The sequence below is a fragment of the Onychomys torridus genome, chromosome 6, assembly GCF_903995425.1.
Source record: "Onychomys torridus chromosome 6, mOncTor1.1, whole genome shotgun sequence".
Taxonomy (NCBI): domain Eukaryota; kingdom Metazoa; phylum Chordata; class Mammalia; order Rodentia; family Cricetidae; genus Onychomys; species Onychomys torridus.
Genome location: NC_050448.1, coordinates 45,836,843 through 45,861,963, shown reverse-complemented (window position 1 = coordinate 45,861,963; position 25,121 = coordinate 45,836,843). Strand labels below are relative to the sequence as shown.

The window sequence follows — 25,121 nt, the reverse complement described above, 5'->3', positions numbered from 1 at the left end:
CCTGAGTAGATTATCCCCTTCTCTGGTCATGCACAGAGTGGAACCAGGTGTTTAGGGCCATACCCTTCAGAAGCACTGGGATGGAGTGAGTCTACCTAAATCTGTATCTACCCTTCACAATATGGCCACAGTTTCTACCATGCTTAAAATTCCTCTATCAAGAGTTCAAGCTTTGACAAAGGTTGAGAATTCTCATGTATCTTATCTTGATACTTATACAAGTAGGTTAGCTAGGCCATTCCTTAAAAATAGCATCTGAGGGGCTAGGAAGTGGATCAACAGTTAAAAGCACCCCTTCTCTTGAAGAGGACTTAAGTTCAGTTCCCCAGCACCTGTGTCAGGCAGCTCACAACTGCTTGTAACTGAGCCCCCCCCCCCCCCAGACATACACATGATAACAAAATAATAAAATAACTCTTTAAGAGTGGAATTTGCAAAGGAGACAGCAGAGTTTAAGAGTTCTAATATAAGGTTCTGCTTTTGAGGAAGGAGGCATGAGGATTCAGGATAAGGGCATTTGGAGGGGTGGCACTCAGATTATAGAAGAGCAGCCTTATCTCCTTCATCTATAAGTTCAAGGAATCTCAGACCGAGGTTGTATTCACTGAGGACCAGGCACAGGTTTACAGAAGAGAGACAGTGTGACAACATCTCCGTATTACTCAAACCTTGTTCTTCTTGAAAGGGACTTAGGAAACTCAACCCTCCACCCAAGCTCAACACCAGCAGGCTTTGGAAAAAGATGCCATTGAGTGTGTCAGTCACCAAAACGGCCCCAGGGCAGAAAAATCCACACAGTTATTCTCTTAAAGCCTCACTTCCTATTTCTATCAGCTTCAGCATGTCACTAGCCCCCTGGCTTCAGCATGTCACTAGCCCCCTGGCTTCAGCATGTCACTAGCCCCCTCTCATATAGGAGGCTGAGATTTGCATAGGACAAAAGGATGGAAGAGTCAAAATTTGCTAGAACAACCTGACTTTGAATATTCCAAGACGGACTTCAACTAGCTGAGAGCAAACTGAAAGTGCAACATTGATTTGTTAGTTATAGATACCTGAACTTGGAAAGAATGATCAATCCTAATCCTCAGCCTCAGAAATAAGAGGAAGCAGTAGGAAACAAGCCACTTGCAGTGTATTTGAGCCCCAGCCTTGACTTCCAAACGGACCCCCTCTTTAATACAATGACATAAGGTACTCTAACAGTGGCTCCTTGCCCCATGTGCCATTCTCTGGCTCTAGTGAGTTAAAGTTCTTCCCTCTGGCATGGGACCTTACATAGGTCTATCCTGACATACAGTGTGAATTCAGACATAAGTCTTAGGTGGACGAATAAAATATTCCTTCTTCCAACTCCATTACTACAGTCTCTGTGAACCTGTAATTTTATTCTGTCTTTGACCACATTCTAGTTTAAGGTACAAGTTTACCCTTAAGGAAAATCCCTACCATTAAATAAACAGGATATTGATATTACTTTTAATAATTCAACTATTAGACAAATATTTCCTCAGCTCCTACTATGAGCTGGGTGCACTGGCTTTGCAGAGGTGACCTCTAATTTAAGTCACAAGAAAGAAGGGGATAGCAAGAAGAATAAAAAATGTCTGCCACAGTGAAGAACGTCTAAGAGCACACCGAGGGTGAGGCAGAACCCTGAAGGGACTCTTGGAACAGAAAAAGGACAGTCAGTAAAATTAAGATAATCAGAGTAAGGTTTGGCCCCTACTTAAGAATGCCCGTGTTGATCCAAGTACTATGAAATATAAGAGATTAGAAGGGAAATTAGGCATTGATGGGAATTCCCTCTGTAATCTCTCACCAATTTTTCTAGCTATCTAAAAATCTTCTATAAAAAGCCAATTTTATACAAGTAAAGAGGAGAAGGCCCAGAGCACCAAGGATGGGACAGAGTATCCCTCACCCTCCTTCCCTTCCTTTCCCTCAGAGTCTCTGAGCTTCCTTTAAGAAATGGCTTCTCGCTTGGCCTGTCAGTAGCTTGGGAGATTGATCCAGTACCAGTTTTGGTGAAATGCTCTCACTAGCTTTAGCTGACAGAATATCCCATCCACCCTGCCCAGGCAACTGGCTAAAAAGCTTGCATATGCCGGGTCTGGTGCCGGCATGTAATCTCAGTTACTTTGGACACTGAGGCAGGAGGACCACAAGCCTATGGCTGGCCTGGGCTACAGAGTGGGTTCAAGGCCAGCCTGAGCAACTTAGTGAGATGCTGCCTCAAACTAAAGAGTAAAAAGGAATATGGGACACATGTAACTATAGGGCTCTTGGAAGGCAGGTACAAAGGCACCAGGTTCAACCTCCAGTACCCCCATCAAACCAAACAAAACCAAAGGCCTGTAATCAGCCAGAGCAGTGGGACCCAAGGAGTCCTCACCACTGCCCATCTGAAGTCTTTCCTCCAGACAGAAGTGTGAGGATACCGGGTGCCCGATGCTCCAGCTTTCTTGTCACCATAAGGAGAGGAAGGAAGGGCATATAAAGGGTTTGGAGGGAGGTCAGGGAAGGGGAAATGATTTAATCATATTATAATCTCAAAGACAAAAGATTAAAATATAAAAAAGAAAAGGAGAGCACCAGACACCATGAGACTGAGCACATCTAGAGGAAGAGGAGGGGAGAAGGGGACCTTTGGTGTCATCCTTTGAGCATTCCTGACAGCACCTGCCAGAGAGGACAATGCTACCAGAGACAGGCATGAAAAGTTCCAGCTACTGGACCTACTTCAAAGCTGGCTGCGGCCGCCTGACTAAGCACTCCAGAGTACGCAGGAAGAGAAGTCCTGCCATGATGAGACCAAGACAAGCTCATGGAGAGGGACACAGTTATCACAGCCTTTATGGTGCTTGCTTGTTAGTTTGCAAACGTCAAGGGTGTAACGTAAGGAGTAACAGCGTGACTCCTAAGGATGAAGAGGTTAAGCAAGAGAACCCCGAGTTTTCAGTCCAGGCCATCTACTTGAAGCACTCTGTCTTCCACTTCTGGGCTTGCGGCAGTAAAGGTCAGAATGTTTATTTGATTCCATATTGAGTTTCTAGTCAGGAGTAAACAGCTGGACTTAAATGCAGTGGAAGAAAAACCCACTTTGTTGTTGTTGTTGTTCACCTTTTATTCCAGGGCTTATTGTACCAGCAAATGTTTAATCAGAGCTTTGTAAGTAAGTGTTGGATAAAACAAATGCAGCAAAATGTCTTTAACTTCAGAATAAATTATCTAGATAAAAAGAAAAAAAATGGTGAGAACTGCATGTCTAATCTAGTGTCTTTAGAACAGGAACTCCAAGCCAAATCAGAGAACTAAGGGCCCGCATCAGCATCCGGATGCAGAGCATGCAGGATTCCTCAAGATCTGTCTGCACACTAAAATGGGCTCACACCAAGGCTTGCTTTTTATCAGAAAATGAGCCGTGTGACTGAAGACAGCCTTCCAAAGATGACACTCTGTCCTCTCTCATCCTCAGCTCGTCCAACCGTGCTGAGCTGGCTCCGACCTGCTAGCTCAGATTGACAAGTGAGAAATCGCTGCTCTCTCATTAGCTGCATCTTGCTAGACAGGAAACAGCTTTTTAAAACAACCAACAATTCAGCCTGTTGAAGACAACAAAAAGCAACTACGATAGGCCAGTCATGCCCCCTTCCCTCCCCTCTGAATCTGCTGAGCCGGGAGGTGAGCACACATCCTCATGCTCCAGAGCAATGCCTAGTTCCCTAGTAACGCCAGAGCATGGGGGCGGGGAGTGGAGGGTGGAAGGGTGGGGGGATGGGGAGGTGAGGGGGTTGGGGGGTTGCCCTGCTCTTGACTGGTGCCTGTCCTGGATCTTGATGCTTACAAATACTGATGGGGGGTGGGGTGCCCTGCTCTTGACTGGTGCCTGTCCTGGATCTTGATGCTTACAAATACTGAATGACAGAAACATATGGAAGCTCAGACTGCTTTCCACAGAGCTTTGAGTATTGCAAACTGTTGCCAGGTATGCAGACTTACCGCATGAAACACTTTGGTAAATTTTAAAACAAAATTAAATTTTATTTAATTATGGTATAGAATTCTTAAAATTGGGATAGTTTAAATATCCTGCTCCTATTCAGTCCTTTCCTCATTACTCACTTGATAAATGTGCTTGAGAACATGTGTGACAGTGTCACACTGGGCTGGAATCTGGGGACATTCAGACTCGTCAGGTTGGTGTAGATCTGTTAGAGCTGGCCCAGATCCCCCAGGTTCTGTCTCCACTGGCTTTGCCCTTCACTGCAGCATCATCTCAATCCAGGGAATGCCCTTCCCTCTCAACCCCTGATGGGTAAGTCTAACTGGTGGTTTTAGACATGTACACAAGTTCTCTGGTACTTTCCCCCTAGAAAAGTGGAGTCTATAATTCTCTCCCTTTGAGAAGAGAAAGTTTAGTGACTTGTATCTTACAAATGAGATGCATCAGAAGTGGCCATGAGTGACTTCCAACAGAGTCTTAAGACATTTATGATGTCCTGGTTACTTCTCTTGGAACTCCTGCTCTCAGGGAAATCAGCTCCCATGCCATGAGGACAATCAAGAAGCTTCATAAAGAATGTTACATGATAAGCAATGGTAGCCAAATGCCAACGGTCACTTGAATGTTTCCTTGTATGTGAGTCTGCTAGCCTTAATCAAGCTTTTTTTGTTTGTTTGTTTTGCTTTGTTTTGTTTTTCAAGACAGGGTTTCTCTGTGTAGTTTTGGTGCCTGTCCTAGATCTTGCTCTGTAGACCAGGCTGGCCTCAAACTCACAGAGATCTGACTGGCTGTGCCTCCTGAGTGCCTTTAAGAACTGAAGACCAAGTGATATTTGACTATATCCTTATCACACGTGTTGAACCACACCCCACCTTAGATGCTTCCTATTTATAGCCATGGGGCTATGGGGCTGAAGCCAGCAGAAGTTGGAGCTGCTAAATTTGATAAGCGACTTTTGGTCATAGAGAAGTAATAGTCCCTAATGTAATGTGGCTTTATGGCAGGACTCTTATATTTTATATGCCTTGCTTGGACAGCATAAAGAAAACAAGAGTACTAGGAAGAACACTGACAGGTGAAGCTGAAGAAGCAGACCAAGATTAATGACAAGGTTTGTAGAGCACAGTCAAGAATTTATTTGTTTTAAGCAAATGTGGATTCCTGCCTGACTTAGACTCTGCCCTCTAGATAACAACACAAAAGAGAAGGCAGAGAATGCTGGGCATACCTGGCCAAACAATGATGGTGATCTGAGCAGGGACAGAGATGATGGCAAGTGCATAGATACAAGACATATTTTGGGGGGAGTCTGGTTGTATGTGATAGGTAAGGTTGAATCAAACATAACCGCTAGACTCATTGATGAAACAACCCAATGGCCAGTGGCGTGACAGGTCACATGACCTTTTACGCACACTGCCACAGAGGGCCAAGGTGGAAGAAGTTTCTATCTCTGAGTTATCCCTAAAGGAAGGACATTCAACAGTCACTGAAGCGAGACAGCATGGGAAACAAAACCCGTTGCAGGATCTCTTTGAAATGAGGGGACTTATGTTTCACTGGAGCTTGGCCACTGCTGATTGATAGTACGAGTCTGGGGAGCAGGAGAGAGGTCTGGTTGGGAGACATCAAAGTGGAAGTCAGTTATGAATCCATGGCATTTAAAAGAGAGATTCCTTGGCTTCTCTAAGAAATAAGCCCCATCACACTGTAGAAGGACCATGATGATAAACGACATCACCCTGGAACACAACAGAAGGATGTAGGGAAACCTGCCAGGAAAAACAACTTTATAGTGATATGAAAAATCTGTATGAAGAGCTGTGCAAATACACATTCTTATCGTAGTCTCTAAATGAAGCAAAGCTACAAAGAATACAGGCAATAGAAAAATAGTTAGCATTTCTCAAAGGTTTTTCAATTTCTCCTAGCTCTACATTTTCTTTTGACTTTATCTTTGCCCTGAAGCAACTGTGCCCCTCTGTTACCCTGTGCCAAGCCAAATGATCAAGTGCTTCCCCTGGCATGACTCAGAACTTTGTGTGCCCCATCACATTCCTGACTTGCTCCATGTACCAATCACTTACTTCCCCCATTGCTTCTGCCTGGCCAGAAACTTCATTCAATCAGTATTTACCAAGCACTTGCCATGGGCAAATACCGTGTGGAGACTCCCCATACAGAAGTAAATTAATTTCTAGTTTCATAGAATCCCCATTAAGAGATGGAGAAAGGCTTGAAACAATGACTTCCACCTACCTTTGTGGGTACAGAGTGCTGTGTGGACATGTCTGTAATTGAGAGTATACGGAAGCTTTCTTGCTGTTGTTTTTTTTTTAATGGTGTTGTTGATAAGCATTAATAAAATTAGCCAAATTAAAAAGTAAGAAAATACCACTTTTAATTTTTAAATATTTATTATTTATTTGTGTGTTTCTGTGGGCAAGTTCACTCATGCAGGCAGATACTTATGCAGTCCAGAAGAGGGTATCAGAGTCCCCAGAGGTGTTACAGGTGAGCTGCCAGACCTCTGTACTGGGAAGTGAACTAGGGTCCTCTGAAAGGACAGCAAACCTTTAACTGCTGAGCCACCTCTCCAGAGCACTGTTTTAAAATTACCTCTGTCTGTCTGTCTGTCTGTCTGTCTATGTGTGTACTACTTGTGAGACCTGGTTCTTTCCTTCTATCATGTGTTTCCTGGGGATTGAACGCAGGTCATCAGGTTTGGTGGCAAGCTGGGTGATCTCATAAGCCCAGGGAAGACTTCCTTTTTAAAAAGTGACTGATAGTGGAGCACTGAGCTAAAATAATTGTCAAACTACAAGCCTAGATATCTTGGAGGGACAGTTAAAACAAGGTGTGGAAGGGCTGAGTCCAGTGAGCAGGGAGAAGTCCCACAAAGCTTTGAAATACATATGAGGACACAATACTTGGTTTGACAGGAACAATAAGGGGACATTTAAAAGGATTTAAAGAGACGAATGAAAGAGTCAAATTCCTAGTAAGCTGTTCTCTCCAGTGCCCACATAATGATGCATAAGGCAAGAGTAAGCAACATCAATGTGGAGATTGTATAAGAATTCAGAAGAGAGTCGATGAAAGTCCAAACCAGGACATACAAATACAGAGGGTTAGACATTAGTTTAAATATAATAGTTGAAATAGAAAAGAGTCACAAGACTTAGTTTTTTGCACATGGAAGGATTCTGAAAGACTCTGTGCTTCTAGGTCAGAAATGTAGGTAGGACATGGTTCTAATCATATGGTGGAGAACTCAAGGATCATTTGTGGGTAGAATGGGAAAATGGAGACACATGTGGCAATGACGAATCTAATTAGACATGCTGCATTCAAATGGCTATGGAAACCTCAAGATGATAGCCCCATCAGCCATGAAATAACAAGATCAAATTCCAGAGGAGATTTGGAGAGAAAGATTTAGAAGTCATCAAGAATACACAGGGAAGTCAGTGCCTAAGACTTCCTGCCCAGGAGAATCACAGACCAAAAACTGGGTGTTTAACAAATACTTGGACACCTGTGAAGTCTGTGAAATGAATTGCACAATGCAGGAAAGAAAGCAAGGGGAATAGGTAGTCACAGAAAAGGAAATCTGAAGAGGCAAGATGAGAAAATGATGAGGAAGGATGATCACATGACCACTGGACTACACTGGTTTACATTTCAATCAGATTCCATGAATAGAAAAGATGACACCAGATTTTATACATGGAAAAGTTGAAGATCTGGAGACTACTTTAGAAGAAGTGTAGCTATGAAGGGAAGAGAAGAGGATAGTAGACAGATACACACTGATCCAAGAGAACATTGATTTCATTGAGGTTTTTATTCATGTACTGAGAAAAAAGCATCAGCTGTGGAAACATACACACACTTCGGTGACAAAAATTATCTGAATTAAAATTATAACTAGGCCTAGTGATACAGACCTGTAATCTCATCATTCAGGTTGAGGACTGAGATAGGAAGGTTGCAAGTTCAAAACCAATCTGGGCTAGTTAGTGAGATGCTGTTCCAAAACAGAATGTTTTTAAAGGCTGGAGATATATCTCAGTGATAGAGTGCTTGTGTAGCATATGTGAGGCTCTGGCTTCCTTCTCCAGGACTGAAAACAAAACAAAATTATATATGTCTATCAAAAAGTCTGCAAATAAATGCCTTGAATGCTATAGTATATTAATGTGGCTGGATCAGTTTTAATAGATTACAGATTGATTTATGTCCCCCCATCCCCCACATGCACATACATTCCCATGTTCTCTCTAGATATGTTTCTAATACTGAAGATTGAATATAGGGCTACATGCATGCTAGGGTAGTTCTCTAACATTGAAATACATCCCCAGCCTCACCCAAATTCTCAATGAAAAAAATTAAATATAGAAAATGGTAAAGCAGGTTTTTCCCTAATATACTGCTAGTCTGCATTGTTCAGATAAAATTGTATGTGTGTGGAAATAGTAATCCGCCCATACAAGCCTCCCCCTGCAACAGGATTGACCCAGAAAGCAATCACCAATCACACACTATGGTTAGACACTACAGAATTTTACCTGGTGCTGGTAGTCAGTGTGGATAGGCTAGACCCAGGATCCCATGTTACATCTATAGCCACCAATGTCACCAAGATGTACTACACCCTGAACCCACAGCTTGCCACGATAGCATAATATTAGGGTAGAAATGTTATTAGAGTCATAGGGCAGAGGACTGGGTCTGGGAGATCCCAACAGAGCAGGTCCAACCATCTACTCACACTAGACAGAGAACAGCAGCAGTGAGCTGGGAGAAAGACTAGCCAGTGAAGCCACATGGAGGAGAAAACCAGCAGTGCCATGACTGTCTAGCAAATGTCTGAGCTTATTTAAAGGAGGAACAAAGGCAAGGGCCAGGGGCTTGCACAGCTGCTCAGGGTGTGGTTGGCTATTGTCTCGGGACCAGATGTGACATCTTGTCAGTGAGAAAAGAAAATGGCTGTTGCCTGGTCTAGGGATGTGACAGTTTCAGCTCTTCTCACGAGATATTTATTGATCAGACTTGATATTCCTAGAATCCAATGTGACCACAGGAAATCATGGCTTTGAGTCACAAAGGTAAGAAGGAGTTGTTAGAACAGTGATTTAGTTCTCATTCAAGTTTTGGATCGTTACTGGAAAACTCTACATGCCATAATGGTGATCAAGAATAAGATGTAAAGCTGGTGGTTTATAATCAGTTGATTATCATGTCAGCCTTGGAGGGGCAAAGGAATTATCCATTTTAAATGAGTGTTCCTTAAGTGGTTAACATGTACTTGAGCAGTGTGGGAGTTTGACTGTAATTGGCCCCCATAAACTCATAGGGAGTGGCACTATTAAGAGCTGTTGCTTTGGTGGAGTAGATGTGACCTTGTTGGAGGAAATGTATCCCTGTGGGGGCAAGCTTTGAGGATTCCTATGCTCAAGATACCAGCCAGTGACTCAGTCCACTTCCTGTTTCCTTCTGATCAAGTTGTAGCCATCTACAACTTGATGTCTGCCTGCACCCCACCATGCTCTCTTCCATGATGATAATGGACTGAACCTCTGAACTGTAAGCTGCCACCTCAACTAAATGTTCCTTATAAGAGTTGCCACGGTCATGGTGTCCCTTTACTGCAATAGAAACCCTAACTAAGACAAACAAGAATCAGATCCAAAGTTTAAGGAAGCCAAGAAGATTGATGCAGTATTTACCGAGACCTGCCAAGATTTTATCTTGCTTTCAGTCCCTCTGTAGGCTTTTGCAGGTCCTACTAGAGCCATACTCTCAGGAAAAGCAAACTCCACATGCCTGTGACTGTTATGGACTGCCCACTGCTGAGGTGGAATTATGGACCAAGACCACAGGTGACGCTTGCTGGCACAGCAGTCTCATAGATTGTGGTGGTGTGTCTTCCCTGGTGTTAGTAATGCTCCACAGGCTCCATCCATAAGCCAGTTTGGATATGCTTGCTAGCATTAGAATCTGTCCACAGTCTAAGACATGTGCTTAGTACCTTCTCAGACTCCCAGCAAATAGAGTTTGCACCACACTCTATTGCACATGTTGGAGAAGGGTTATGATGGAAGTCCCTTCTTCACTTAAGATGACCTCATGCTGGCTGAGGCTCAGTCTTAAAGCCTCAAGGAGTTGTATTCTCTGGTGGGCACCAACACCTGTGCTATAGCTAGGTTGATGTAGGTCAAGAAATGATTTAGTTCTACTGAGGCATATGTCTTTACCTAGAACTAGAGAAGCTAAAGAGCCTCATCTGTATGAACGCTGGACTAGGGACTGCTGCTCCACCCCCTGTTAAAGAATGGGTCCCATAGTCATCCAAGGTGATGGGAAGTTGGGCTGCATTAAGATTCACAGCCTTAATAATGTGCACAGCCTTGGGACAGGCTCAGGTGGGCCTCAGGCCCACTCCAAGGCTGGAAAGGATGCAAGCAGAAACATAAGCCTGTCTCGCCTGGACTGAGCCATGTGATAAATGTGCCTTACATGTTAACCCCATTAATGTTGATAACAGGCTTCTTTTTAAGAAGTCACACAGCATCATAGAGCAGCTGGGCATTCTCTTCCCACCAGCCGTGCCCAAGAGTCTCAGATACTCCATATCCTGGTTAGCACTTGGTACTGTTGGCTGCATTTCCCCACCAGCCTTTGTAACAGTCATGAGACAATCCAGCACATTTTAATATGTGGAATGTTTAGTTGAGGGAAGGAAGCAGAGGACATATCTGGACTCTTCTATTTGGCATGGGAATTTTGTGATAATGCCACTCGTGAAGAAGATGCTAAAGGAACCCTACTAATGTTGATCATTAAGCTAAAACATTGCTAAACAACAATGCTTTTGCTCAGAGGAAGAAACTTGCTGTGGACTTTCTAGCCTAAAATCTCCCCTACTGCTTTCTGTTTAATGGTTAAATTTTTTTAAAAAGAATTTAAGTGTTTCTGTCTTTGCTGGGATCTTTGACTCCAAGATCCATGTCATAGTGTGTGAGAAACACAAAGCTATATAATTAACTACCCAGCTGTGCTTCAGGAAAAGCTGTTTTCAAAGTTGAAATTGCTTTTTGATGTTTTCCTGGATACACAGTTGCTTCTCATATGGCTTATCACTGCTTTGTACAATGTTGTGCTTACTGCAGGAGATTATTCAATTGAAATGCTTTGCCTTTCCTCAAGAACTGCTTTGGCCAATGTGATGCTGCCTTCTTACCTGGAGTAACTACTGAGCTCTTGAAATGCAAATGGTGTCACACTGAAACCATTTTTACAAGATTATTTTTATTTACTTGTATGTGTATTTGTCTGTGGGAATGTATGCTGCAAGTATGAAGGTGCCCATGGAGGCCAGAACAGGGTACTCCATCCCCTGGAGCTGAAGTTACAGGTGATTGAAAGCCACTCTATGTTGATGCTGGGAACTTGGGTTCTCTGGAAGATCAGCAAGCACTCTTATCTACTGAGCCATCTCTTCAACTCCTTACATTTAGAGCTTTTAAACTGATGCAATTTTAAATTGATATCAATGTATGACTGAAAAAAAGTATCTCATTAACTTTTATATTGAATATGTGTTGAAATGGCATAAAATTTATATAGCTAAATTAAAATATAAATTACATTACTAACACTAACTTCAACTGCTTCTTTTCATTTTTAAATATAGATAAAATAAATTTAAAATTATAAATGGAGTTATGTGTATGCCCTATGGTAGAAAATAAGGCTATTATTAAAAAATTAAATTTTACTTACATTTCTAAGATCCATGGGTCATTTCAAAATCTACTGTTCCTTTTAAATAAATATATACTACTACTAAAAATAGTATGATGAGTTTGATATTTAATAATCAAACATAGGGTTCTTTAAAACTGAATGTATAAAAAAAACTCCAACTGAGGATTAAGATAAGCAACTTTGTTAAAAGTGATCAAAGATTTGGACAGAAGCATCACTAAAGATCTTAAATGAATAACAAAGTAAGTACATGAAAATATGTTCAATGTGATGAATGAGTCATTAGGAAAAAGTACACACCAATTAAAATGGCCAGAATTAAGAAGACTGACCATCCTAAGCACCAGTAAATACACGAAACAACTTCAACCCTTATACACTGATAATAGGATTATAAAATGGTATAAATGGCCTTTGGGAAAGAGCATGGCAGTTTACTATACATTGGACATATGGATATCATATAACTCAGCAATCCTAGCCAAAAGCCCTCACTAATCTGATGACTTCTAAGAGAATGGTAACTCCAGTCATAATAGCTTAAACTGAAACTAAATTCTTTCCCTCAGATGATAGTTAAGTATGTTGCAGAATGTTCATATATCTTATTAGTACTTGACAAGCTACTAACCCATACATCAGTGTGAATGAATGTCAAAATCATGATTCTAAACACAACTCTAGGAAAAGGAAATCCTAGTCAGACTGGTGGCTGCCAGGACCCAGGGATAAGAAAGGGGACTGACCAAAATAGTACCTGAGGGAACTCTTTTTCTTTTTAAAATTTTTATTCATTTTACATACCAACCACAGTTCCCCCTCCCATACCTCCTCCCACTCCCCCTGCCTCCCCCCCCCCCCCCCGCTCCAACCCTCCCATCCACTCCTCCAAAAGGGTATGTCCTCCCATGGGTAGTTAACAAAGCCTAGTACATTCAGTATTCAGTTGAGGCAGGACCAATCCCCCCACACCCCTTACCTCACCCCCGCCCCCCGCCCCCGCTGCATCAAGGCTGAGCAATGCATCCCACCATAGGTAATGAGCTCCAAAAAGCCAACTCATGCACCAGGCATAGCTACTGGTCCCACTGCCAGGGGTCCTGAGGGAACTCTTAAAGTGATGGAATGTTCTCTGTCTTGACTGTCATGAGGGTTCTATCATTGTCTGCATTTGTTAATGCGCATAAAATCACACATGCAAATTAACCAATATGGAGACCAGTGAGATGGCTAGGTGTTAAAGGCATTTGCTGCCAATTCTGATGACTCAAGTTCAGTTCCCAGAATCCACACGGTAGAAGAGAACTGACTTCCATAAGTTGACAAGTCATCCTCAGACTTCCACATGTGTTCCATGGCATACACACACATATAAACACATATATACATATAATACACATATAAACACATACACATAACACACAGGCACACACCACATTGAAAAGAAAAAACGGGAGGGAGGGAAATAGTTTTAACTAGTAACTTGATTGTAGATAAGTTGTCTCAATAAGGCTGACTTTTAAGAATAAAATCAGGTCTTGACAGAACCAGCCCCCCGACTCTTTCCCATGGATTGTCTCAGCCTGCTCTTCTAGTCCATCTCCATCCCTTTGTATCAGCCTCCTACATAAAGAAACATTTTTTACCACACAATGAGATAGGCACAAGAATATGTGGCCTGTGTCCACATAAACCTCAAGTGCCAAAATAAGAAATTGCAAAACAGTGTAGATAGAAGGTTTCTCCAGTCCTGCCCGGAACACATGGTCCCGTGTTTCTCTGGTCCTGCTGGGACCCTCAGTCCCATGGCCGCTTGTAAAATAATTACTCAGAGACTTATATTAATTACCAATTGCATGGCCTATGGCAGGCTTCCTGCTAGATAGCTCTTATAACTTAACCTATTTCTATTGATCTATAAGTTGCCATGTGTTCTATGGCTTACAGGTATTTTCACATCTTGCTTCTCCTGGCAGTGGCTGGTGTCTCTTCTGCCTCTGCCTTTCTTCTTCCTGTCTATCTATGTGGATTTCCCACCAGCCTCTAAGCTGCCTTGCCATAGGCCAATGCAGCTTCATTTATCAACCAATAACAGCAACATATATTCACAACATATAGAAAGACATGCCATAGCAAAACAGTGCATATAGCATTCCATATCTTTTTAACTTTGAGAATTAGCAAATGATCACTAATAAGCTCATGGGTACATTTCAGCATACCATCTATGGACAACTATGGATGAGGCACTTAACCACTGACTTTGGGATACAGGTCACTCCTTATAAGAGTGAAGAATAAAATAAAAGATCAATATTTAGTATAGGCATATATACAGTGACTTACTACTACAAAATTGTGTGAGATGTTTGTTACACAGTTTATGATTTCTAATGTGCTTTTTTAAACTACAAAATATACATTTCAATCAAAAGGAGATTTTTATATTCAATGATAGAGAAATATTTGCACATTGAAAAATTTTACCTTTTATTTAAAACCTTTAAAGAAATCAAGACGGGTGCTTCCATAAAGATGTAGGAAACAAAAACACAAAAGTGTGAAACTAGATCAAGTAGATATTAAACAACAACAATACTTAAAGCTTCAAAAATGAAAATAAGCCAGGCAGTGGTGGTGCACACCTTTAATCCCAGCACTCGGGAGGCAGAAGCAGGCGGATCTCTGTGAGTTTGAGGCCAGCCTGGTCTACAGAGTGAGATCCAGGAAAGGCACAAAGCTGCACAGAGAAACCCAGTCTCGAAAAACCAAAAATGAAAATAAAGATTCATGGAAAGTTTAAAAATTCTCAGGAGATTGATTAAAAATGAAAGAGAGACAAGGATGAAGTAAAAGCTTCAATGGGGAAGACTTTGGAGAAAAAAATGAAATAATGATAATCGTGAGAGAAGACAAAGACACATGTAGAACCTACAGGGATGTTTCAGGAGGAATAATGACTTAGAATTTTCTAGAATTAAAAAAAAGAAGCACATGTCTTCAGGTGAAAAATCCATGAATGCATCAAATTTAACGTGTCCACACATGCAGTAGTCAAATTTTGGAAGGTTCAGAAGGAAGAATGACGTGAGGACAAGAAGGATTTCCCACACAGAATGACAAGCAGATGACAGGAAACTTACCAGCCAAATGAAATGTAGAGAACAGCAGTGGGAAATACCTTCAGAGTGTGGAGGAAAGTATCTTGATTTTTCTATCAAGTTAGTGGAGGTGGGTAAGAATATTCAGAGAAGCATGGGGGAATTATTACTCATGATCTCTGAAGGAATTACCATGAAGGGGCACATGTCCATAAAAAGAGAAATACAGAAAGAAAGGATGGGAAAAAGAAAGAGAAGTCAGCAAAGACATTTGTAAGACTTGTTTTTAAATATAAATGTATTTTTATTATAAACAAAAATGATAATAGAAAATATGCCCTCCAAAAATACAGAAAATGCTTTGGTTGATGATAGTGAAAATCCCCATTTTGAGTTCTAAAGACAGCTCATTTCTGAGTACTATTAGTACAAATAGCTTTGACAATAAACTATAAAAATGATTGGTATAAGTTTTCATTTGAGGTGTATGAGTGCTTTGCCTGCATATGTATAGGCATCATGTGTATGCTGTACCTGAGGGGGCCATAAGATGGTGTTGGAATCTCTGGAAATGGAATTATATAAGGTTGTGGGCCATCATGTGGGTACTGGATACTGATCTGGGTCCTCTGGAAGAGCAGTGAGTGCTATTAACCCCTGAGACATCTCTTCGGCCCCAAAAGGTACAATTTTTTTGTAAACTGCTATTACTATCTAGTTTTCAGGGATACTAAACAAGTGCAGAGGACAATATAAACACTTTTTCTTCAGTCTAAGTTCTCTGTGTTACTCAAGGGCTTCTCTCTCTCTAGCCCTGAGGATGGAATGGTCAAACCTGGAGGAGGCAATAGGGTAGGTAGTTTAGTCTTCACAAAGTCTTCAAAGCAAGACTGGAGATCTGATTCTCAGATCTATTGCAATTATAGTGAGCAGTCTCATGAAAGAATATTCCCAGTCATGGAAATTGATCTGCTGCATCATCTTACATAGTAACATAAAGAAATAAGTCCTAACTCCTTTAGGGACCCAACACAGAAAACAGGGACTAATTGGCATCTCTTGTAAGTTCTATTGCAGGCATGGTGAATAGAATTGAGTTTCATTGGTACGCCCATCACTCATCATAAAAAGAACACACGAACAGTCCCAGTATGCTCCTTTGGTTGTTCCCTACCTAAACGGAACCTCTGAGCTCTTCCTGTGTCACCTGTGCAGTAATTAGCATCACTCAGAAAACATCTGAGCAGCGCCTGCAGTACAGAGGACATGTGCTGTCATTCCAGAAAAGCTACAATAAGGAACTACAGCAAATGCAAAATTTCTACAGCTTATATTTTGAACTAGGAGAAAGCTGCAGTGTCTTAAGAAAATCAGAGAATAACTTGATGCTAAATACATATATATGCCTCCTGCACTTAAACAGTTGTAGAAATTTGAAAATGAAAAAGACATAATACATAATACTTTTTGGTAACGTGACATTTATTGTTTTGGTTTATTTACTTGTGGTGTTATTAGTATGTATACTTCTTTCATGGTCATAACACAGCATTTACGTATTTTTAAATCCGATTTAAATGACAAATGTTTTTCCACTTTGCTAACTTCCATAGCTCTGCCATTATGGAGATATACCATGACTTATGAAACCAACCACCTACTCACAGACATTTTAGCCATATCGTATTTTGACCATTATAAAAACCAGTTTCAGAAGCATCAAGCTCATAGCTTTTGTTTTATATCTCGTTTATTTCTTCAAATTGGTTTTTCTAAATGGAACTACTAGATCAATGGTCACAAAGGTATTTATGAAATTAACATATATTGCTGCAATATTTTTAAAAACATGTAAAGGTAGAGAGAGCATCGAGGTTATGACTCAGTTTGTTCTGCCTCTGTTAGAACAGTCAGTCTAAACATAACAGCAATCTCTCAAGTATTGGAGTGCTGTTCCTAGGCTTCCAGGTTCTCTGATCAGCTCCATAGGTACTGAGTCAGAACCCTGGGTTGGGGACAGAAATCTATATTTGACAAACCCTCCAGGAGGCTTTGAAGCTGATCCAAGTCTGAAGAATATTGATCTGACAGTGGTGGCTCTGCCTCACCTCTATACAATAACCTTTAGAGTTCTACGGACCACCTGAGGCCTGAGGCACAGTTCCAGGAGTTCAGATTTAATTCTCTGGAGAATACAGGAAACCGTGTTTTCTTAGGGGATTCTAACCTTTATCCAGGGCTGGAACCCACCAGTCTCAAGTAGTGGTGTTTGCACACGATTCTGGCATCTGTGCCACGAAGGTCACCTATGACCTGGTAAGTGTACAAACTCTTGACACCCACCCAGAATCTAATTTGGGGTGGAAGGATCCAGAAATCATCTTTGTTTAATAAGCTTATAGATGGTGAAGTTCGAGAACAGTGCATCTGTCTGATGGACTATGCAGATAAGGACAGTGTCGGTGCAGCATAAATAATCTGTGCAGCTATAATGTAGATACACCTCCACCCCTATTCTCTTCATATAACCATGATCAAAATATCCAACAGAACATTGAAGGGAGGGTAATTTGTTTGGGTTCTCAGTGCCAGAAGTTCTAGCCAATCATAGCAAGAAGGGCATGGTGGAATTCACAACAGTAGTAACATGTGGGAACATTCCTCACATCAGAGCACACCACAAAGCAGGGAGCAGCCAGAGCTGGGGTTAGGCTATAAATGTCAAAGATTTGCCCTTAATGACTTACTTCTCACAGTTACCCTCACCTCCCAGAAGTTCCACAGCTCTCAAAGTATCACCACCAGCTGAGGGAAAAGAGTTCAGAACATTACCCTGTGGGGAACCTTCCAGAATGCTCTATCCATCCATCCATCATCCATCCATCCATCCATCCATCCATCCATCCACCCATCCATCCATCATCCATCCATCCATCCATCTACCTACCTACCTATTGATCTATCATATAGCTAGCTAGTTACTATAATATCTATCATCTGTCTACTACTGTGTGCCTATCTATCTTCATCATCATCATCACCATCATCATCTCTCTCTGTCATTGTCAGCCAGCATCCACAGAGGACTGATTCTAAAACACTTGGGGTACAAATAGCCACAGATGTTCAGCTTTTACTTAACAAAGCATAGCAATTACTAATCACCTATATTCAAATTCTGAGGTAAATTTTTTTGAGTCAGGATCTCTTGCATCCCAGGCTGGTTTTGAACTTGCTGTATTGTGGGGACCGACCTTGTACTTCTTGATCCTCCTACCTGCTGGGATTATAGGAATATGCTACCATATTGGTTTATGTTGTGTTGGCTAGAAAACTCAGGGCTTTATGCATGCTAACTACTTTACCAACTGAGTTACAACTCAACCCCTTCTGAATACTTTGTCATCTTCAAATTACCAATAATACTCATACAATGCAAATGTTATGTAAATGGACATTATGCTGTATTGGTTAAGAAATGATAACAAGATAAATATTCTGTTCATGTTCAACATATGTGCAATTTTTAAAATATACTTTCTCATGTGTGTAGTATATACACATATACATGCACATGTGTGGAGGTAAATACATGGAAGCCAGAAGTCAAAGTTGGTTGTCCTCACTAGCACCCTCCACCTTAATTTTGAGGGGGTCTTTCATAGAAACTGGTGCCCGCAGATTGTCTAGGTTGGCTGGCCAGCAAGCTTCAGGAATCTGCCTATCTCAGTCCTCCAGCATTGGGGTTACAGGAGTAACACCTTGCCTGGGAATCTGAACTCAGGTCTTCACACTTACCCAGAAAGTACTTTGCACATTAAGTCATCTCCCCAGTCCCCCTCAAATACTTTCAATCCATCTGCAGTTGGTTGAACTCAAATATGTGGATTCCACAGACACCAGGGAGCTATGTGTGTGTTATGCACACTCATCATATATGTAGTGAACAGAGAAATACATGGACATATGAACAGATCTGGATATATAGAGAGAGATGTTGACAAATTTCATGATGGGTTGATGTTTAATAGTACCTATTCCTGGCTTATTATGCTCCTTTAATTTCTAAATTCAAGTAAAAAATTCCATATTTATTCATCTACTGATTTACAAGAATAATCAAACTTTAAAAATAAGGTTTGGTGTTTTGATTGATAAAAATACAAAGAACTGGCTGGTTATTAAATTACTAGCTTATAAGGATGAAAATAAAGGAGACAAAACTTTCCACAAGGAGACATCAGAAAAGTGATTTAAATATAATCACGCCTAGGAGAATGAAACACCGCACCTTAATTAGCTGGGACTGGAGAGCTAATATTAGATGAGACTAAAATGGTAGATGACTTCACTGCTCTCTTTTTAAACTGGGCTTTTTTTGGTTTTTTGAGACAGGGTTTCTCTGTGTAGCTTTGCGCCTTTTCCTGGAACTCACTTGGTAGCCCAGGCCAGCCTCGAACTCACAGAGATCCGCCCTGCTCTGCCTCCCAAGTGCTGGGATTAAAGGGTATGCCACCACTGCCTGGCCTTAAACTGGGCTTTAAGAGAGGAATCCACAGTTGAGACTTTGGAGCCAGGTCCCTGTATCTAGAAAGTATATGAGCCCAGGCTCACACACAGCCTCTGTATTCCACAGCCCAAGGTCTTCTCAGAGGGCTTATTGACTACAATCTTCATTTCAAAAGAATAAAGTGGACAAAACTGAATTCAATGCCCTTCAGAGTCTTTAGAACTATCCCAACTAGTCAAATTACTTAGTTATAGGATGATATCCCCGCAGGAGACCCATCTACTGGCTGCTTTTAAATATATCATTGAATTCCACAGCTGAGATTTTAACGTTACCTGGAATTGACATTTTAGCCTAATTCTCCAATGAGAATTTAACTGTTTATTTTGATGTCTCTGACTCATCCTGATTGGAATTACAAACTTTATGATTATTCAAAAGGAATGTGCATTCCAATGGAATTGTACTGTGGCTTTTACATTTTGTTCTGCTTTCTGGCTAGTTAGCCACAGTAGAATTGCTCCTAATGCTAGTAATGGTGAAGAAGCCACAATTCCCATTTGTTACCTCATTACAAGAGCAGAGGATACAGTTTCTATAGGATCATAGGGTAAAGGTGTTCAGTAGCTTAGGCAAGTTAAATGCAATTTCTCCCTCCGATAATTTCAATGGACAGTGCTAAGTAACCAATTTCTTGGAATCCGCTGACAAAGAGATACAGCACAAAGATGTGAATCATATATTGGCCAGACCACCCATGTTGAGGGTAGGAAGTTCTCAGATTCAAGGTGAACTGCACCTACAGATGACCTGTCTTCCTTATCAGAAACTGAGAATAAGTCCTTTTGTCCTGGCCAGAAAGGGCTGCTATGGAAACTCATGACATAAAGTGTTGTGGAATATAACTTTAACTAAGAAAAGATATGTTACATTTGTTTATGCTACATTTAATTATGTAAAGATGTGTTGCTGTTCCACCTTGCCTGCCTAAGTCACCTGATTGGTTTAATAAAAAGCTGAATGGCCTATAGATATGCAATAGAGGAATAGATGGGGCTGGTGGGCAGAGAAAATAAATAGGAGGAGGAATCTAAGAGAGAGAGAAAGAGAGAGAAAGAGAGAGAGAGAGAGAGAGAGAGAGAGAGAGAAGAGAATAAGGGAGAAAGAAAGGGAGACACCCAGGCAGTCACCAGACAGACAGACATGGAGTAGGACATACAGAATGAAAGAAAGGTAAAAAGCCCCTAAGCAAAATGCAGATGAAGAGAAACAGGTTAAATTAAGTTATAAGAGCTAGTGGGACAAACGTAAGATAAGTACAAGCATTCATAACTAATAATAAGTCTCAGTGTCATGATGTGGCAGCTGGTTGGTGGCCCAAAAGAAAGCCTGGTACATTTAGCATCCAACATGGGGCCCAAATTTTCACAGGGGACCTGAAATAGCTGAAAAAAAAAGAAGAAAGAAGGAAAGAAAAGATACATTACTCCTTTAAGAGGCTCTACCATACAGCCAGCACTTGAGTAGCTGGCATGTTAAGGAGAAACAAAAGTAAAACTTTACTTTTAAGCTAAGTAAAAAAGTACCAGCTTCCTAGAGCTGGGGCAGTTAAATGAAGCTCCCAGTTAAACACTTAAACAAGCTTAAGGCTCAGTTCTCATGGACCTGAGGAGGGTGTGCAGTCAGCCACCAGAGCCACAGCAGAGGGTCCAGCTGTGGCTTAGCAGTTTAAGGTTTGTCTCATGTGGCCAGAAAAGGCTAGGGACATGCAATAAAGATAGGTACAGATAAAAAAAGAAAAAAAACTCTAAACAGGTTATAGTGTGCTTAAAAATGTGCAAAGGCTTAAGAAAGAAAAGAAAATGGGTATAGACAATCATAGGGAAAAATAGTTTAAAAATAATAAAGACTTTAAAGACAGAGTAAGGAAAAAAAGCCATGTAAAGATGGGAAATACACAGAAAGTCTAGATCCTGTATGGTGTTGTGTTGACTTCGAATTTTTTTGAATGCTGATGAGTGAACAACAGATGCTGAGAGACATTGGATTGTAAAAGTGACTGCTGAATTAAACCAATCTAGATACTTTAGGAATATTTTAACATTAAAAATAGAAGTCAGAAAACATATTGTGTTTTTGGAAGAGGTTATACCTTTGTTTCCACAGGGAAACAAAAAACTGTGGATTCCTTTGAGGTTAATAGATTGATCAAGGGAGTCCTCCTGAAAATCTTGACTACAGACATAAAGAAATAAGCCAAGAAAAACTACAAGTCAGGTGAGGTATATCCTGATCCCTCTGCATGGGAACCATTCTGAGCCTGGACAAGAAGTGTTACAACTGGTTTCCCCAGGACTTGACCATTATCTAAATTTTCTCAGGGTCACCTAAAGATGCTGTCTTCCTCAGACAACAGGAAGCAGTCTAGAGGACAAAAACGCCACATTTCCAAGAGGTAGGGTGGGTGATTTTTGATCATTTGGTGGGTTATGTATGTTTGTCATCATTTGTGGGGGGATATAGGAATATAAGATAAAATGATGAGTTCCTGTGAGTTCCTTCCTGCTGTGAGCATCAGGCCTCTGGCCTCTGGCTCCCGGCCTCTTCCCTTGTGCCATGGCCCCCAAACGGCAATCTGCACTCCTGCCTCAGCCCAAGAAACCCAAATTGGCTCCTGCCCCAAAGCTGGAGGACAAGTCGGCCTCTCCCAGCCTGCTGAAGGGACAAAAAGAACAGCAAGAAGCAATTGAACACATTGATGGAGTTCAACATGAAACAGACAGACTTGATGAACAAGCCAGTGGGGGCATTCTGAAAGTAGAACAAAAATATAACAAACTCTGCCAACTATTTTTTCAGAAGAGGTCAGAATTGATCGCCAAAATCCCAAATTTTTGGGTAACCACATTTGTCAACCATCCACACGTGTCTGCACTGCTTGGGGAGGAAGACGAAGAGGGTCTACATCACTTGACCAGAGCTGAAGTGACAGAATGTGAAGACATTAGATCAGGTTACAGAATAAATTCTTATTCTGATGAAAATCCTCACTTTGAAAATAAAGTTCTCTCCAAAGAATTTCATCTAAATGAGAGTGGCAACCCATCTTCAAAGTCCACTGAAATCAAATGGAAATCTGGAAAGGATTTGACAAAATGCTCAAGTCAAAGGCAGAGTAAGGCCAGCAGGAAGAGGTTGTACGAAGAGCCGGAGCTGCTTTACCAGTTGACTGACCATTCTGATGTCGGTGCAGCTGAGTTAGGAGAGGTCATCAGAGCCGGTGTTTGGCCAAACCCCTTGCAACACTATTTGGTTTCTGAGATGGATGATGAAGAAGGAGAGGCAGATGATGATGATGATGAAGAATAGGAAGGCTTGGAAGATATTGATGAAGAAGGGGATGAAGATGAAGGTGAAGAAGATGAAGATGATGATGAAGGGGAGGAAGGAGAGGTGGATGAAGGCGAGGATGACTAGCACAGAAGACTGATGAATCCCAACCCTCTTTCTTATTTTCTTTTTTTAAATTTTCTCCAGTCCCTGGGAACAAGTTGCGGTCATTCCCCTCCCACACCTTCCTGTGCTCAGTAGCCCTGTTCCTGAGGTCTCTTCTCAACACCATGGTTCTCAACATATTTTGGGGGTAATATCTTGAACAAAATACAACAGGAAAGGAATCTCCACTATTGTGTTCTAAATTCATTTTTATCCTTTGTTGTCTCAAACTGTGGATTCAATACCACCATGGTGCTCTGTGGGAAAAAAGAAAAACCCTTCCGCCCCCTTGGCTCTGTTAGAGGCTGGGGGTGCTAGGCCCCTGTGTAGTAATGCATAGAATTCTAGCTTTTTTCCTTTCTCTGTATATTGGGCTCAGAGATTACACTGTGTCTCTATGTGAATATAGACAGTTAGCATTTACAAACATGTATCTGTCTACTTACTCTTGTTTAATAAAAAGAAAAAAAGGGTATAGAAAGTCAGCAAGGGTGAGTTGAGGTATCTGGCGGGGGGTAAGTAGGCATTGTGACAACATGGCTTCTCCTTTGACATGTTTGATTGTGATGTTTAATGAACATCCTTGCAGTTTAAGATGACACTATCAAATAAAATTCTCTCCTAACAATGAAAAAAAGAAGATAAAATGGCAACTATTAACTTCAAATATTTTACATTGGAGTGGATTTTGGTATATTGATACAAATTTAAAGTTGTTTTTGTTACACTGTATGTGTGTTTCTACTCTTATATGGGGTGTTGTGCTTATGCAGCTCATTTAAAAATGTAATGTATAATTAAGAAATTCAGGTTAGTAGTTATCCATCTACAATAATCAAACTTCTAGTCATATTAGGTATGTTTTCAAGGTTAAAGAGATATATTTTAGATAGATAGATATTCTTCAAATGCTTCAGAAACCTACAGAATATGGCATTTAAGATGTTTAATAACCTAAGGCTTTTTCATGACAGTGAGGCATGTCTGCTCCTGGCAGCACCAATCTACTTCATAAAAGTATGATGGGCATCAAAGAACCTCCATATGGAATTTGCTTTCATTGTGGCAAAGCTAGCCATTTGGGCAAGAAACTGCCATTGCCTTGATTGCTGAGAGTATGCTGTACAAACTGTACAAGCTGGATACAATGGAAAAAGACTGCTAAACTTTGCCAAGACAATCATTCAAAATTCCTAATTCATTGAGAAGTCTGCCAGATATTCTAGGCTTGTAGGCCAAAGATGAATGTCCCAATGTTGCAGAGGAATCTTGGGTGACTGTTCAGGCAGCCAGATGTCTCTGTTGTTTCTATAGTTTTGGAAGTGGCTTACACTGCACTTCCTGTTTACTCAGGTAATATATCCTTCAGGGGTTTTTGATGGAATTAAAGACCAGATAGTTATAGTTACAGTTCTCCTTAGTTATTATAGAAGGTAAATTAGGTACAGAGCTTTGGAATCACCAAGATAAGATAAAGAATGGAGTATTTCTTCTAAATCTGACAAATACAAATGGACTAGATATATAATTATAAATATAATTCTTAGTTGATAATTGTTATTATTGTATATAGTTTTACTATGTGACTATGTTAAAGTTAAAACCTTTCTTTTTATTTAGACAAAAAGGGGGGATTGTTGTAGAGTATTACTTTAACTATGTAAAGGTGTGCTGCATTTGTTTATGTTGTATTTGTTTAATTATGTAGAGATGTGTTGCTGTTTCACCTTGTCTGCCTAAGGCACATGATTGGTCTAATAAAAAGGTGAACAGCCAATAGATAGGTGGGGTTGGTGGGCAGAGAGAATGAGTTGGAGGAAGAATCTAGGTGAGAGAGAGATGGAGAGAGGGAGAGAGGGAGAGGGGAGAGAGAGAGAGAGAATGAATGTGAATGAAGGAGAGAGGGAGACAGATGCCTGGAGCCAGCCTTCCAGCTGCCAGCCAGCCAGCCAGCCAGCCAGCCAGTCACAGAGCAGGACATTTAGAATGAAAGAAAGGTAAAAAGCCTCAAGGCAAAAGACAAATGAAGAGAAACAGGTTAAATTTGTTGTAAGAGTTAGTAGTACAAGCATAAGATAAGGCCAAGCATTCATAACTAATAATAAGTCTCCATGTCATGATTTGGGAGTTGTTTGGTGACACCAAAAAAGCCTTTATGAAGGCTCAAAACTCTAACAGGAGATGAGCCCAGCTGTTCTGTACATTCAAATGACAGGAGAATACTCTGCTAGGG

General features: G+C 41.0%; 2 protein-coding genes across 3 annotated transcripts in view; one reads left to right on the top strand and one right to left on the bottom strand.

Annotated features, from left to right (window-relative positions):
- LOC118585520 (IQCJ-SCHIP1 readthrough transcript protein) overlaps nucleotides 1-25,121 on the bottom strand; it is a 745,628-nt gene that overhangs the window by 641,003 nt on the left and 79,504 nt on the right. The window lies entirely within an intron of this gene.
- On the top strand, nucleotides 22,010-22,762 carry LOC118585522 (protein SET-like). Its single transcript, XM_036190180.1, has one exon. It carries the CDS (start codon nucleotides 22,010-22,012, stop codon nucleotides 22,760-22,762), a length of 753 nt encoding a protein of 250 aa, XP_036046073.1.

Excerpts from the sequence above, each read along its gene's own strand:
- LOC118585522 (XM_036190180.1), top strand. The coding sequence starts at position 22,010 with ATGGCCCCCAAACGGCAATCTGCACTCCTGCCTCAGCCCAAGAAACCC.